The sequence below is a fragment of the Mandrillus leucophaeus genome, unplaced genomic scaffold, assembly GCF_000951045.1.
Source record: "Mandrillus leucophaeus isolate KB7577 unplaced genomic scaffold, Mleu.le_1.0 Scaffold296, whole genome shotgun sequence".
Taxonomy (NCBI): Eukaryota; Metazoa; Chordata; class Mammalia; order Primates; family Cercopithecidae; genus Mandrillus; species Mandrillus leucophaeus.
This window is the reverse complement of record NW_012103098.1, coordinates 2,533,831-2,549,816: the sequence shown is the minus strand read 5'-3', so window position 1 is coordinate 2,549,816 and position 15,986 is coordinate 2,533,831. Positions and strand designations below refer to the sequence as shown.

The following is a 15,986-nucleotide window of genomic DNA, read 5'->3' as shown; positions in this document are numbered from 1 at the left end:
AGAAACTTTGGAGGTAATTACAATGACAAAATTTCTTAAAATAATTAATTTATTTAATTCCTTAAATAATTTTAATGACAATTTCTTAAGTTCCCAAAATAACATCTTGGGTTTAGGGTTCATGGATGTTTAGTATTTTTTCTGGCTTTCTTCAAATGAAGTTCCATGAAACAAGTAAACCTTCTGAAAAACGATGTGACTATTTTCTCAATTCTGCACAGGGGTAGGTATTCAGCCCCATTCTACATGTGTAAGAGATAAGTTATTACAAATAACATCATGGCGATTAAGACTTAAATCTCTCTTGAAATCTTAGCTGACAAGTTATAGCCATTCTTTTATTATGCATATTTAAATTATTTTTAAATTTGTATTCTGACATAAAAGTTGCAAAAATAGTACTTTTTTCCGAACCATTTGAATACGTTCTGACATGATGCCCCATCACGCCTAATAATTTAGTGTTTGTTTCTCACAAACAAGGACCACAGCTCAACCATCGAAATCAGGATGTGAATGTTAATACAGTACAGTTAACCACTGAACTGTGCAGGTCCACTTACATGAAACTTTTTTCAACCAAAAAAATCAGAATATTGAGATATCAGAGAAAAAGCAGAAAGAATACTGATGTTGTCAGTGGTATCAAGGAACCTTCTCACAGCAAACATTAGGGCTTTGATAACTTGATATCCAAGATGGTCCTCTCCATTTGGGCCTACTGGACCCACAGTCCAGTGCTCTTTGCTGAGGCAGGACCCCAGCAGTGTCTCAAGCTAAGGGGACTGAGGCAGGACCCCAGCAGTGTCTCAAGCTAAGGGGATTATCTGTAGACAATTGAGAATTCAATGAGGACATGTGCCTAGAAAGGACACTATCCCCCAGAATCACTGCTACAAGGTTCCTCACCAACATTTTTAGAATTACCACAAAGACAAAAGAAAAATCAGGATACCAATCTCTCACTCTATGTCATATGGTCAAAACAGGGTCCCCCCATTTCAAAATGAAATAGTTCTAATTTCTAACAGTACTAATTTTTTCCACTGAAATCAAATATACAGAAAACCATCAAAGGTAAGAATCATCCTTATAATCCAGAATAAATAGCACTATTTGCATTTTTATAGACATTCTTCCAGACTTCTCTATAGGCACATGTACGCACAAACCAAATTTAACATAAACAGGATTATATTGTATGTTCTTTCAAAACAACTTTTTTCTTTAAACAATAGGTGAAGGCAGTCTGGCGTACAGCTGCAAAATAGCCAAAACGCAAAGTTTTAATCAGCATAATGAGAAACACTAGCCCTGGTGTGCAGAGAGCCTGTGGGCTACTCCATACCCCATTCTCCCTTCTTCCCAGGATGACAGCATTCTAAGCTGCTGCATGGCTACTAATAAGACCATATTCTCAGCCAGCATGGTGTTGCATGCCTGTAGTCCCAGCTACTTGGCAGGCTGAGGGAGGACTGCGTGAGCCCTGGAGGTGAAGGCTGTAGTGTGGAAAGATGGTGCTTGTGAGTAGCCTGCATTCCAGCCTATGTGACATGGTGAAACCTTGTCTCTAAGGAAAACAAAACAAAACAAAACAAAATCTTAAAGACCATATTTATTCTCCAGCCTCACTGCAGCTAGGTTCTAGCCAATATGAGAGCTGAAGTGTGTCACATCCAAGTCATGTCCTTAACATTCATTCTTTTTCCATACTGGCTGGAAGGTAGTTGTGGTAGTGAGTCATCTCAGACCGTGCAGGCAAGGGTGATACCACAAAGATCGCAGAATAGAGTTGAACCTTGACAACTTCACAGAACAGAACTTTTACACAAGAGAAAGAAATTTCTCTTTTGTTTCAGCCATTGTTGATTTGGATGTCCTAGTACAAAGCAGACTAATAAAGTAACTAAAACAAAGTATCAAAAAGGTATTCACAAATTGTGTAGCTCTGAGCAATACTAATTCTCATAAATACTTGAGAAAAAATATACATTCCACAGAGGTGCATCAGAGAAAGCCACCATTATCTTTGAGGTTGTAACATGACAGTGGTCCAGCACCCAAGGTGTGTATCCTCTGTCCCTTACCACTAGCCTCCCGGTGAAAAGGAGGCAGCAGAGGGACGGTATCTTCTATAAAAGGTGTTTTGTATACTTCAGTATGATGCTGCTACTCTATACCACATAATGGTTAAGAGCACAGGCTTTGGAGTCAGAACGACTTTAGTCTGAACAACAGTTATCTTTTAGTAGTTACAAGAACTTGTGCAAGTTCTCACCTACAAACTGGGATAATTCAGAATTTTAAATAAGATATGGTCGGGAAAATGCTTGGTATTGTGTCTAGAATGTGGCAAACAATAAATACATGCTTTTAGTACTTTATGCTAATTAAATAACTTTCAGAAGACTATTACTGATAAACCAACTCAAATATGGAGACAGTTACCTCATTTTAAAAACAATGCTTCCTTTTTGGCCATGGCTAATTTGCTAATTTACAGGGCTCTCCTAATTCAGAATGATGACACTGCACTCTCAGTGGCTCACTCGTTGAGGTGAGAAATTTGTCTCCAGTTCAACTTACAGCTCGGTAGCTACCCACTGTAGCATCAGCAGTCATGAATGAATCTAAATCTTTAGTTAACTCACAGCTTTCTACAGCTGCTGTAACAAATTACCACAAACTTGAAGGCTTAAAACAAAATACATTTACTATATTAGTTCTAGAGGTCAGAAGTCCAAAATGGGTCTCTCTGGTCTAAAATCAAGGTATTGGCAGGGCTGCATGCCCTCTGGATGTCTAGTACAGAGCATCTAGTGAAAAAGATTTCCTCGCCTTTTTCAGCTTCTAGATCTCACCTGCATTCCTTGGCTTGTAGTCTCTTTCCTCCATCTTCAGAGCCAGCAGTATAGCATCTTCAAATCTCTGACTGAACTTGTCTCCCTCTTCCCCATTTAAGGACCCTTGTGATTACACTGGACCCACATGGATAATCCAGGATAACCGCTCCAATTCAAGATCAGCTGATTAGCAAACTTAATTCCCCTCCGCCATGTAACACAATATATTCACAGGTTTCAGGGATTAGAATGTGGAAATATTTGGGGACCACTTTTCTAACACTCTCATATATGTTTTCAGAACAAATAACTTCAATTCCCAGATGGTTTTTTTTTTTGTTTTTTTTTTTTTTTTTTGAGTCAGAGTTTCACTCTTGTTGTCCAGGCTGGAATGCAATGGTGTGATCTTGGCTCACAGAAACCTCTGCCTCCTGGGTTCAAGTGATTCTCCTGCCTCAGCCTCCCGAGTAGCTGAGATTATAGGCGCACGCCACCATAACCGGTTAATTTTGTATTTTTAGTAGAGATGGGGTTTCTCCATGTTGGTCAGGCTGGTCTCGAACTCCTGAACTCAGGTGATCCACCTGCCTCGGCCTCCCAAAGTGTTGGGATTACAGGCGTGAGCCACCACGTCTGGCCAATAGCCAGAGTTTTGAAGAGAATAGTGATTATATTTTGACAGCAAGAGAGGAAAGATGTTCTAGTTAGCGGAACATACCTTCCATAGGAAGGTGTGTGCAAGATGACTCTGTGTAATTTAAAAAACTGATCCCTTTTAAACATCACTGCGACAACTTCAATACTGTCTTAAGAGCTAAAAAATTTTTTTTATGAGTTTTTAATTTTTTCGAGACGGAGTTTCGCTCTTGTTGTCCAGGTTGGAGTGCAATGGTGCGATCTCAGCTCACTGTAACCTCCACCTCCCGGGTTCAAGCAATTCTCCCACCTCAACCTCCCAAGTACCTGGGATTACAGGCACCTACCACCATGCCTGGCTAATTTTTGCATTTTTAGTAGAGACGGGGTTTCACCATGTTGGCCAGGCTGGTCTTGAACTCCTGACCTCAAGTGATCCACTCACCTCGGCCTCCCAAAGTGATGGGATTACAGGCATGAGCCACCGCGCCCAGCCATAAGAACTATTAATTTTTATACAGACTGTGTGAACCAGGTATTAAAAAAAAATGAAACAAAAAAATTAAATAATTTAAAAAATATGCTTCACTCTCAGCCAGGCGCGGTGGCTCAAGCCTGTAATCCCAGCACTTTGGGAGGCTGAGGCAGGTGGATCACCTGAGGTCAGGAGTTTGAGACCAGCCTGACCAATACGGCGAAACCCTGTCTCTAATAAAAGTACAAAAAAAATTAGCCAGGCATAGTGGTGTATGCCTGTAATCTCAGCTACTCAGGAAGGCAGGAGAATCACTTGAACCTAGGAGGTGGAAGTTGCAGTGAGCCAAGACTGTGCCACTGCACTCCAGCCTGGGCAACAGACCAGGACTCCATCTCAAAAAAAAAAAAAAAAAGAAAAGAAAAGCTTCTCTCTCATGGAATTAGAGAAAAGAAGAGCAAACTAAGCCCAAAGCTAGCAGTAGATAATAAATAGAAAGGTGGGCCAGTGCAGTGGCTCATGTCTGTAATCCCAGCACTTTGGGAGGCTGAGGTGGACAGATCACTTGAGGTCAAGAGTTTAAGACCAGCCTGGGCAACAAAGTAAAACCCAATCTCTACTAAAAATACAAAAATTAGCCAGGCATGGTGGCACATGCCTATAATCCCAGTTGCCTGGGAGGCTGAAGCATAAAAATCGCCTGAACCTAGAAGGCAGAGGCTGCAATGAGCCATGATCATGCCACTGCACTACAGCCTGGGCAACAGAGCAAGACATTGTCTCCAAAAAAAAAAAAGAAAAAGATAGAATGCAGATAAATGAAATTAGAGAACAGAAAAACAATTTTAAAAATTAAACAAAGAGTTTTTTTTTTTTTTTAAAAGATCAACAAAATTGGTAAATCCTTAGCTAGATTAACTAAGAAAGAAAGAGCTGGGCACAGTGGCTCACGCCTGTAATCCCAGCACTTTGGAAGGCCAAGGTGGGCGGATCACCTAAGGTCAGGAGTTCAAGACCAGCCTGACCAACATAGAGAAATCCTGGAGTGGTGGCGCATGCCTGTAATCCCAGCTACTCGGGAGGCTGGGGCAGGAGAACTGCTTGAACCCGGGAGGTGGAGGTTGTGGTGAGCCATGATCGAGATCGCACCACTGCACTCCAGCCTGGGCAACAAGAGCGAAACTCTGTCTCAAAAAAAAAAAAAAAAAAAAAAAGAGAGGCTGGGTGTGGTGGCTCACACTTGTGATCCTAGCACTTTGGGAGGCCAAGGTAGGAGGATCACTTGAGCCCAGGAGTTTGAGACCAGCCTCGGCAACACAGGGAAACCATGTCTCTACACACAAAAAAAAATATGTATCTATCTATCTATCTATCTATCTATCTATCTATATATATCTCCTAACATTACATATGTATTTTTTAATATATGTTGCATTATGTAAGAATCCAGCATGTTTTTACATATATGAATAAAAAAACACATTATACGTAGCATATATATTTTATATGTTTACTATGTAAATACACACATATATAAAATATATACATTTGCCAGGTATAGTAGCATGCAGGTGATAGGACTGCTTGAGTCCAGGAGGTTGAGTCTGCACTGAACTGTGATTGCCACTGCACTCCAGCCTGGGTGTCAAAGCAAGACCCTGTCTCAAAAAAAGACAGAAAGAAGGAGGGAGGGAGAGAAGAAGGAAGGGAGAAAAGAGATGCAAATAACTAAAATCATAAAGAGGAGACATTACAACCAATGCCACAAAAATAAAAAGGATTATGAGAGAGTTCTAGGAAAACATGTATGCCAACAAATTAGATAAACTAGAAGAAATGGATAATTTCCTAGAAACACACAACCTACCAAAGAAATACAAAGCCTGAGTAAACCTATAACTAGTAAGGACACTAAATCAGTAATAAAAAATCTCCCACAAAGAAAAAGCCCTAGACTGATAGCTTCACTGATGAATTCTAACCAGACATTTCAAGAACTAACACCAAGCCTTATGAAACTTTTCCAAAAAACTGAAGAGAGATCACATCCTAACTTATTCTATGACGCTAGCATTATCCTGATACCAAAGCCAGACAAAGACACTACAAGAAAACCACTGATCCATATCACTTATGAACACTGATGCAAAATTTCTCAATAAAATATTAGCAAACTGAATTCAGCAGCATATTACAAGGATTATACACCATAACCAAGTGGGATTTATTCCACGGTGAACACGGTGTTGAATAGAAGTGGTGAAAGTGGGCATCTCTGTCTTGTTCGTGATCTTAGAGGAAAAGCTTTAAGTCTTTTGCCACTGAATATGTTGCTTGCAGTAGTTAAAATGTGTGCTACTGGTATAAAAACAGACAAAGGGACCAAACGGAGCCTAGAAATAACCCTCACATACACGGTCAAGCGAATTTTGACAAAGGTGCCAAAACCATTCAAAGAGAAAAGCAGTCTTTTCAACAAATGATGCTGGGAAAACTGGATATACACATATAAAGAATGAAGTGGGATCCTCACCTAAACACTACTTACAAAAATTAATTCAAAATGGATCAAAGGCCTAAATGTAAGAGCTAAAACTATACAACTCTTAGAGGAAAACTGATATGGTTGTGCTGTGTCCCCATTCAAATCTCAACTTGAATTGCATCTCCCAGAAATCCTATATACTGTGGGAGGGACCCAGGGGGAGGTAACTGAATCATGGGGGCCAGTCTTTCCCATGCTATTCTCGTGATAGTGATTAAGTTGCAAGAGATCTGACGGATTTATTAGGGGTTTCCACTTTTGCTTCTTGCTCATTTTTCTCCTGCCACTGATATAAGAAGTGCCTTTCACCTCCCACCATGATTCTGAGGCTTCCCCAGTCATATGGAACTGTAAGTTCAGTTAAACCTCTTTTTCTTCCCAGTCTCGGGTATGTCTTTATCAGCAGTGTGAAAACGAACTAATACAGTAAATTGGTACCAGTAGAGTTGGGCGCTGCTGAAAAGATACCCGAAAATGTGAAAGCGACTTTGGAACTGGACAACAGGCAGATGATGGAACAGTTTGGAGGGCTCAGAAGAAGACAGGAAAATGTGGGAAAGTTTGGAACTTCCTAAAGTCTTGAATGGCTTTGACCAAAAGCCTGATAACAATATGGACAATAAGGTCCAGGCTGAGGTGGTCTCAAATGGAGATGAGGAGCTTGTTGGGAATTGGAGTAAAGGTGACTTTTGTTATGTTTTAGCAAAGAGACTGGGGCATTTTGCCCCTGTCCTAGAGATTTGTGCAACTTTGAACTTGAGAAAGATGATTTAGGGTATCTGGCAGAAGAAATGTCTAAGCAGCAAAGCATTCAAGAGGTGAGTTGGGTACTGTTTAACGCAATCAGTTTTATAAAAGAAGCAGAGCACAAAAGTTTGGAAAATTTGCAGCCTAGTCCTGTCCAAGAGAATCCTGATTAATACAAAAACATAGGGGAAAAGCTTCATGATATTGGATTTGGCATTCATTTCCTGGATACAACACCAAAGGCACAGGCAACAAAAGAAAAAGATGACATAAACTTTATGAAAATTAAAACCATTTGTACATGAAAGACACTGTACAAAATGAAAAGGCAACCTACAGAATAGCTCTATCACCCAGGCTGGAGTACAGTGGCATGATCTCAGCTCACTGCAACCTCCGCCTCCCAGGTTCAAGCAGTTCTCCTGCCTCAGCCTCCCAAGTAGCTGGGATTACAGGTGCCCACCACCACGCCCGGCTTTTTTTTTTCTTTTTTTTCTGAGATGGAGTTTCACTCTTGTTATCCAGGCTGGAGTGCAACGGTGCGATCTTGGCTCACTGCAACCTCCACCTCCCAGGTTCAAGCGATTCTCCTGCCTCAGTCTCCCAAGTAGCTGGGATTAGAGGCGCCTGCCACCTTTTTAGTAGAGACATGGTTTCACCACGTTGGCAAGGCTGGTCTTGAACTCCTGACCTCAGGTGATCCACCTGCCTTGGCCTCCCAAAGTGCTGGGATTACAGGCTTGAGCCACTGCTCCCAGCCTTGCGCTGGCTAATTTTCATATTTTTTAGTAGAGACAGGGTTTCACCACGTTGGCCAGGCTGGTCTTGAACTCCTAGCCTCAGGTGATTTGCCCACCTAGACTTCCTAAAGTGGTGAGATTACAGGCTTGAGCCACCGCGCCCAGCCAGTACTCTTTTTTAAAGATTTATTTTTAGGCAAGCTCTTGCTCCATCACCCAGGCTGGAGTGCAGTGACACTCATGGCTCGCTGTAGCCTCAAACTCATGGGCTCAAACAATCCTCCCACCCCAGCCTCCCTAATAGCTGGGTCTATAGGTAAGCACCACCACACCTAATTTTTTAAAAATTTTTTTGTAGAGATGGGACTTATTATGTTGCCCAGGCTGGTCTCAAATTCGTGGCCTCAAGAGATCTTTCTGCACAGGTCTTTTTGGTTGTTTTTGTTTTTAAGAGACAGGGTTTCATTATGTTGCCCAGGCTGGTGTCAAACTCCTTGGCTCAAGCAATTCTCTTGCCTCAGTCTCCCAAACAGCTGGGATTACAATCCTGTGCCTGGCTCAAAAAATCAAGTAGGTGGGATTATAGGTGCATGTTACTGTGCCTGGCTCAGATTTTTAATTTAAAAAAAGCTTCACCACTCTGGGAGGCTGAGACGGGCGGATCACAAGGTCAGGAGATCGAGACCATCCTGGCTAACCCGGTGAAACCCCATCTCTACTAAAAAATGCAAAAAACTAGCTAGGCGAGGTGGCGGGCACCTGTAGTCCCAGCTACTCGGGAGGCTGAGGCAGAATGGCGTAAACCCGGCAGACGGAGCTTGTAGTGAGATGAGATCCGGCCACTGTACTCCAGCCTGGGTGACAGAGCGAGACTCCGTCTCAAAAAAAAAAAAAAAGCTTCACTACAGCTTGACTACTAAAAACTAAAATTGGACCCCAGTATACTTAAGCCATTCCTGCCAACAAAAAGCTCAATTTCCAAACACTTTAATAAACATGGACTCTGGACCAAATCCCCCGCAACTGTACTGATGTGCTTCCAACTTACCTTCGCTTTGGTGCCCTAATGAAGAGCTCACAGAGAAGTCTGCCTTGTTCATCCTTATAGTCTCGGATGGTGTTATAGAGTTCATGGCACACGGCAATCTACACATTAGCAAAGGAGAAAATCACTAAAAACGTGAACAGAAAGCCAATGTAGATGTAAGAATTATTTTCTATTCTTCAATAAAAGACAAGTAGAGAAGAAATATGATGACTCTCAATATTACCAAACACGCTGAAGTCTGAAATATGCTGACAGTATATCTCCTTTCAAACAATCAAGTTGACTAACTTTTTGGTATCTTTCATCAGATTTATGTTCCTGGTGATTTTGTCTTTTAAACTAAATCAGTTCATCATTCTCTTGCTTAAAGTCATCCAATCGAAGGGTTTTTTTTCTTTTAAACTAAATCAGTTCATCACTCTCTTGCTGAAAGCCATCCAACAGAAGGGTTTCTCACTTCACAGAGAATAAAATCTAAACTCCAAACATTGCTTGTGTTGGCCCTACATACTCTGAATGGGAGGAGCTTGCCAGTTTCCTTCTCCTTCCTGACCATCTACTGCTCTGTAACCAAGACACACAAAACTCATCCCTGACCCAACCCCTCTGCACTGGTTCTCTCTGTCTGGAACTCTCTTCTAGGGAATTCAGGCCAAAACAGTCCAAATCACCCAAAATTTTCCTCTTAGCACTTATTACTAGCTGAGGATACATTATTCTTTATTTGTTTACTTGTTTATATTCTACTCCCCCTCGGAATCTAAGTTCCATGTGAAAAATGGGCTTGTTTCCCACATGGTTATATCCCAACCATGAGAACAGTGCTTGTCACATGATAGTCACACAGTTATTTGTTGAACGAATATATGATGTAACATACTGAAATTATTCATAAGATCACACTATTACTCTAAGACTTAGCTGAATATATAATATTCATAAAAAAAGACTATCAATCAACAGAATCTTAAAAAAGTGGAGACGCCTTGCATCGTACCAATTTTATCATTAAAGGGAAGATAGGGGAATCGTGGGAAAAGCAGACAGAAACCATGTAATCCAAGTTACTCACAGGATCTACAGTTGGAAGATTGGAAAGTCTCCTCCTTTTCCTGCTTGGGCCTGGTGTTGACACAGAATGGTGCCCATCATCAAAGTCCCCGCTGACACTGCTGGAAGGGGAGGTAGCTCTTCTTCTCTTGGAACCCATGGAATCCAACTTCTTCTATAAGAAATAATTAGCCATGTTCTTACATTTAAATAGACTCTGTCACCAAGTCTTCAGCTGGTCACGTGCCACCAAACTCCTGGCTCACTTAGGAGAATATTTTAACATGTTGTAGTTTAACTAGCTATAAGTGTGTGTGTGTGTGTGTGTGTGTGTGTGTGTGTGTGTGTGTTTTAAGCCCTGGACTTCCTTGTTTTAGTCTTTCACTTACCAGAATGTTATACTTTCAATTTTGATGGGACAAATTCAACAAAAGCATATTCATTTGTATATCATCCATTTTGAGTGACAACTGGCTCCAAATTTGCCCTAGACTGGAGTTTCCCAACCTACATGTAGTAGTACAATAGTGTGCTGAAGGTATTAAGCCTTCAGCCCATGAGGCAGTCAGGCAGGCCTGGGGTATAAAGGCCCCAAGGTATCCAATTCTGGAGTCAGCACCTCATCTGCTTCTCCATGTGCCTTACAATTATGATCATTTGCTAGGTGGGCCATCACGTGGAAAAGAACAAGAAGCAGAGCCTAGGACAAATGAGTAGTGCAAAAAGGTAAGGGGACAGAGGACAATTAACCTTCTAGTATTTTAGATGTACTCTAAAATTAATACCCTGAAAATGAATGTTCTCCATTCATTAAAGCAGGATCCACAAGACATATCCCTGGAAAACACTTAATGAGACTTGCTATACCTAGACAGAAGTACAAACTGTCCTTTGCAACTCTTCTGTTAATTCAAACTAATCTCCTTTTAGTGATATGACGTACTCTAACACTTTTAACCGTAACTATTTATAACACAAGAAATGCAACCACTGAAATGATCTGCTACAGACAGTATATACCCAAGAAAGTCCTGCAATGCTTATATCGTAATATAATCTAACAATACTATCAAACAGTATATTGTGATTTGAAAGGCCTTTATCTTTATTTATTTTTTTAAGGTAGAGTCTCGCTCTGTCACCAGGCTGGAGCACAGTGGCATGATCTCTGCTCACTGCAACCTCTGCCTCCCAGGTTCAAGCGATTCTCCTGCCTCAGCCTCCCAAGTAGCTGGGACTACTGGTGTGTGCCACCATGCCCAGCTAATTTTTGTATTTTTAGTGGAGACGGGTTTTCACCATGTTGGCCAGGATGGTCTCGATCTCTTGACCTCATGATCCGCCCGTCAAAGGCCTTTTTCTAAAGCTAAAAGAAAAAAAAGACCCAGTTTCACTCATCAACACTGAATGTACTGATCCTTCAGTACCTGAGGTAGTCAGGCAGGCCTGGGGTTCAGAGGCCCCAAGATATTTACTTCTTGAGTCAGTATCTCATCTGCTTTTCCATGTGCCTTACAATTATGAAGAACGTCATACAACTAGAGTACCTCATAATTGTGGGCACATGGAAACACTGAATTTCAGGACAATATGACACCAGCAGCTGAATGATTAGAATAGGAGAGCTCTGGTTGCCAGCAGTATGGAAAGAAAAGTTGGGGATCTCCAGGAAACAGAAAGAGCAAAGCAATCACATTTGAAAATCCTGGTAAGCAATTAAGGAAAAAGAGAAGTCTAAGATCTCTTTTTCCAAACTGAAGTCCACAAGCTGTTTAAAACAAAATCTACCATGATGATGTTCCTTACTCTAGGTTTCGGTTTGTTATACAGTATTATTAGTTTGAAGTTGGCTAAAAGTAGTTAAAAGCATTAAAAGGCTTAGCCTAAACTTAGCCAAGTTTTGCTGATTTTTGTTCCTTTTATAAAAGGCTGATCAACAGGCCTCAATTCATTAAGATAAAGAAATTAAGGATCAATCTCTTTTAAACAAGCTATGACAAAGACACAAGTGAATTTGATGAACATAAGGAGGGAATCTTTATGGAAAGGATAACAAAAATTTAAGAAAGGTGGAAGGAAAAAGTCAAGGAAGGACAGAAAAGGGAAAGGGTGTAGATAATCAGTAATTTACCAGCTTTACCAGAGCACAACCAGCGCCTCGAAAAGCCAGTCTCCTCATTATGTCTGAAAGTCAAGTGAAGCCAGTGGGAGAAGGAAGGGCTTTAGAAGTGCTGATTCAGTGTTAGTATATTCAAAACTGAAAAAGAAGAACAAGAGAAGGGGGAAATAGAAAAGAAGGGTCAGAAGGAGTAAAAATGAGTACGAATAGATAGAAAACATTCAAATAGAACTGCTAAAGGAAGATAAAGAGAACTGGAGAAAACAGGCATATCAGTTCTCTTTTATCTATCAAACAAACTGCTGCAAAGGCTCAGACACTAACAGTACCTGACAGTTCTTCCATTTTAAAACCAAATGCTTTCATATGTTTAAAGATGTCTCATTGAGGTTCCCCTTTACTCACATTAAGAATGACTGTCAATTCCAGGAATGAAGCATGCCTGCCCAACTGCCCCCTAGTCAATAAGAGCAGAGTTCAATCACAGAGCTGGAATGGAGAGTGAATACATGTGGGAGGCTCACATGTGACACCAAGTGTTGGCAAGCTGGAACAAACCAAGAATGGCTCATGTGAGCAAAAGGTCTGGAAAACACCCTCCCCCACAAAAAAAAAATTCAGAGACAAAACATTTATTTCCAAAAGTCCTATCTGCATTGGAGACACCATATAAAAATCTGACAAGGTTAAAAAAAAAAAAAAAAAAAAAAAAGCCGACCATTTTGGCAGGAGTTCAAAATTACTTTTATAAATAATCCACTGAAAATCAAATGACAAAAAACATAAATTATCAGCATGTGTATGTCATTCAGATGATACAATATCCCAATATCCTTGAATCATTAATTTACTTTGGTAAGACAAGAAAAAGTTTCAACTTAAGGATAATTTTCAAGTATTTTCTTATCTATGGGACACATTTTAAAATATATTTTGAAAGTTTAACAAGAAGGGCAATGTTATGAGGTAGGAGAAACAACAGGACCTTTGCTCATAAGACCAGAATACGAGTCCTAAGTCTTCCACCTCTGATTATCAGCTTGATGTCGTCTCAGATCTGTTTCTTCATCTCTAAAATGAGAACGTAATGCCGGGTGTGGTGGGTCATGCCTGTAATCCCAGCACTTTGGGAGGCTGAGGCAGGTGGATTACCTGAGGTCAGGAGATCAAGACCATCCTGGGTGACACAGTGAAACTCCGTCTCTACTAAAAATACAAAAAACTTGGCTGAGCGTGGTGGCACACACCTATAATCCCAGCTACTCGGGAGACTGAGGCAGGAGAATCACTTGAACCCGGGAGGCAGAGGTTGCAGTGAGCCAAGATGGCACCACTGCACTCCAGCCTAAGCGACAGACCAAGACAGTCTCAAAAAAAAAAAAAAAAAAAAAATTAGCTGGGTGAGGCAGTGCATGCCTGTTAACCCAGCTACTCCGGAGGCTGAGGCACGAGAATTGCTTGAACCCAGGAGGCGGAGGTTGCAGCAAGCCGAGATCGTACCACTGCACCCCAGTCTGGGCGACAGAGCAAGACCCTGTCTCAAGAAAAAAAAAAAAAAGACATAAAGTGAAATCACTTCTGCAAGTTCCCCAGGCACAGGAACAGCATATTCATTTTTGTAGACCTGTCTTACAGAACAGTATTTGGTATAGGTTAGGTGCTCAATTTATCTTTTAATAAATGTATTAAAAGTGCACTTAGGGCCAGGCACAGTGGCTCATGCCTGTAATCCCAGCAATTTAGGAAGCTGAGGTGGGCAGATAACCTGAGGTAAGGAGTTCAAGACCAGCCTGGCCAACATGGTGAAACCCCGTCTCTATCAAAAATACAAAAAATTAGCTAGGCGAGGTGGTGGCATGGGCCTGTAATCTCAGGTACTCGAAAGGGTGAGACACAGGAATTGCTTGAACCTGGGAGGCAGAGATTGCAGTGAGCCAGGATCGTGCCACTGCACTCCAGGCTTGGGGACAGAGTAAGACTCTGTCTCCAAAAAAAAAAAAAAAAAAAAGAAAGAAAGTGCACTTGAGTGCGACCTTTAAAAAAAAAAAAAAGCTTTATTTGCATAGTTTATAAGGCCTCAGCCAGGCACAGGGTCTCGTATCTGTAATCCTAGCACTTGGAGAGGTTGAGGCAGGATGACCGCTTGAGACAGAGGGTTCAAGACCAGATTGGACAACACAGATTGACCTTGTCTCTACAAAAATAAAAATTAGCTGGGTGTAGTGCTGCACATCTGTAATCCCAGCTACTCGGGATGCTGAAGTGAGAGGTCTGCTTGAGCCTAGGAGCACAAGGCTTCAGTGAGCCATGATCACTTTACTGAACTCTAGCCTGGGCAACAAAGTGAGACCTTGTCTCAAAAAAAAAAAAAAAAAAAAAAAGCCTGTAAGCATCCCTTCAGCAATTTCGTTTTTCCATGAAGAGGAAAGACAGATTCCAGAGTTCAATTCCAATTTTTAAAATGGCCTTGATTACAGTTACAAGTTCAAGAGTCTGACAACCAATAATTTATAGTGGCAGTTAAGAATACTTAATAATGTGCAACTGGAAGAATATCGACTTAGTATAGACAAACGGTGTATTTCAACCGTTTATGAACTTTAGCCCTCTCCTGTATTTCTAGTAATATTTAGCAATACAATATATGCCTAAAACAAAATCTTGGAAAACAGGACTCAAAGGAAAAAAACACCTATAAATCTACTTCCAAGAAAAAACCACTTTTAACGTTGTCATTCAGTTTTTTGGTATTTATGCCTTAGTTACCTATTATTTTTTACTAAAATGTTAACAAACCACATATTTTACAGCCTATGTTTTAGTGAAGATTCTTCCAAGTCAACATTCTTCCTCATGATGTTTGATGACTTGATAGTAATCTATCATACAGATATACCACAATTTACTTATCTTGGGAATTTTGGTAGGATATTAACATTTGAGGTATTTTGTACATTCCCAAAGCCAAAGAAAGCGGTCAAGGCCCTTCCATTCATCCACACATAACTCTTTATTGTTTTAATTTGAAACACCTCTTCAAAACATATTTTCCAATCTTCCATTTTGGAGCTCAAAATCAAATATGGGCGACCTGTAAGTAATAAAGCAAAAATTATGCTACTCTTTTATGTGCATGAGTCCAATATGCACTTTTTGGGGGAAAGCACATAGCCAAATGGAGAAAAAAAAACACCTAAAATTATTTGTCAAGAGTCCTAATGTGTTGGAAAGTAAGTTAAAACATTTTACCCCAACATACGCTTCTATAACTACTGTAAGAATTTCTATATTCACTATACCGTGTACTTATTTTTCAGAACTTTTTCCATATTTTTGCAACTCTTTCTGCCCCTTTAAATTAAAACTTATTATAATAACAAAACCGTGCTTCCCCAAACCAAGAAATATACACAGTTCCCAAAAACCCGGATTCTTTGTGGTGTTGAGATGAGAAGCTGAAATATTTGGCCTCTACTATAAAAGTCCCATTGATTAAAACACCCGGAAAAAATACGGAAAGAAAAATCAGTAAGAGTTTGTGTCGAACCGCCAAGAAATAACAACAAAAAAAAGAGGCCCTGAGCAACGGAGGAAATGAAGGACTTTCCCGACCTGTCACTGGTATTGGGGGCTGAGGGAAACGTTGACAGCTTTGAAGCTGCCCCGCGACGAGCGGGAAAGAGGAGGGCGGGGAGTTTCCGGGCCTTAGTGCGCCTTTGTCCCTGCCGGCAGGTGCGACAAAGCTACTGGGCCCATCTGGAGGCCCGGCGCCGCGCCCCGCCC

General features: G+C 40.9%; 1 protein-coding gene across 1 annotated transcript in view; it reads right to left on the bottom strand.

The window, feature by feature from the left end:
• Positions 1 to 15,958, bottom strand: part of PBRM1 (polybromo 1) — a 171,494-nt gene extending 155,536 nt beyond the window's left edge. The window contains exons 1-5 of the mRNA XM_011986209.1: positions 15,816 to 15,958; positions 12,609 to 12,750; positions 12,225 to 12,341; positions 10,107 to 10,259; positions 9,035 to 9,132 (exon numbers count right to left, since the gene is read on the bottom strand). Of these exons, the coding sequence (XP_011841599.1) occupies positions 9,035 to 9,132; positions 10,107 to 10,259; positions 12,225 to 12,263 (290 nt within the window). The 5' untranslated portion in view covers positions 12,264 to 12,341; positions 12,609 to 12,750; positions 15,816 to 15,958. The remainder of the gene's footprint in view (positions 1 to 9,034; positions 9,133 to 10,106; positions 10,260 to 12,224; positions 12,342 to 12,608; positions 12,751 to 15,815) is intronic.
• Positions 15,959 to 15,986: the final 28 nt, after the last annotated feature.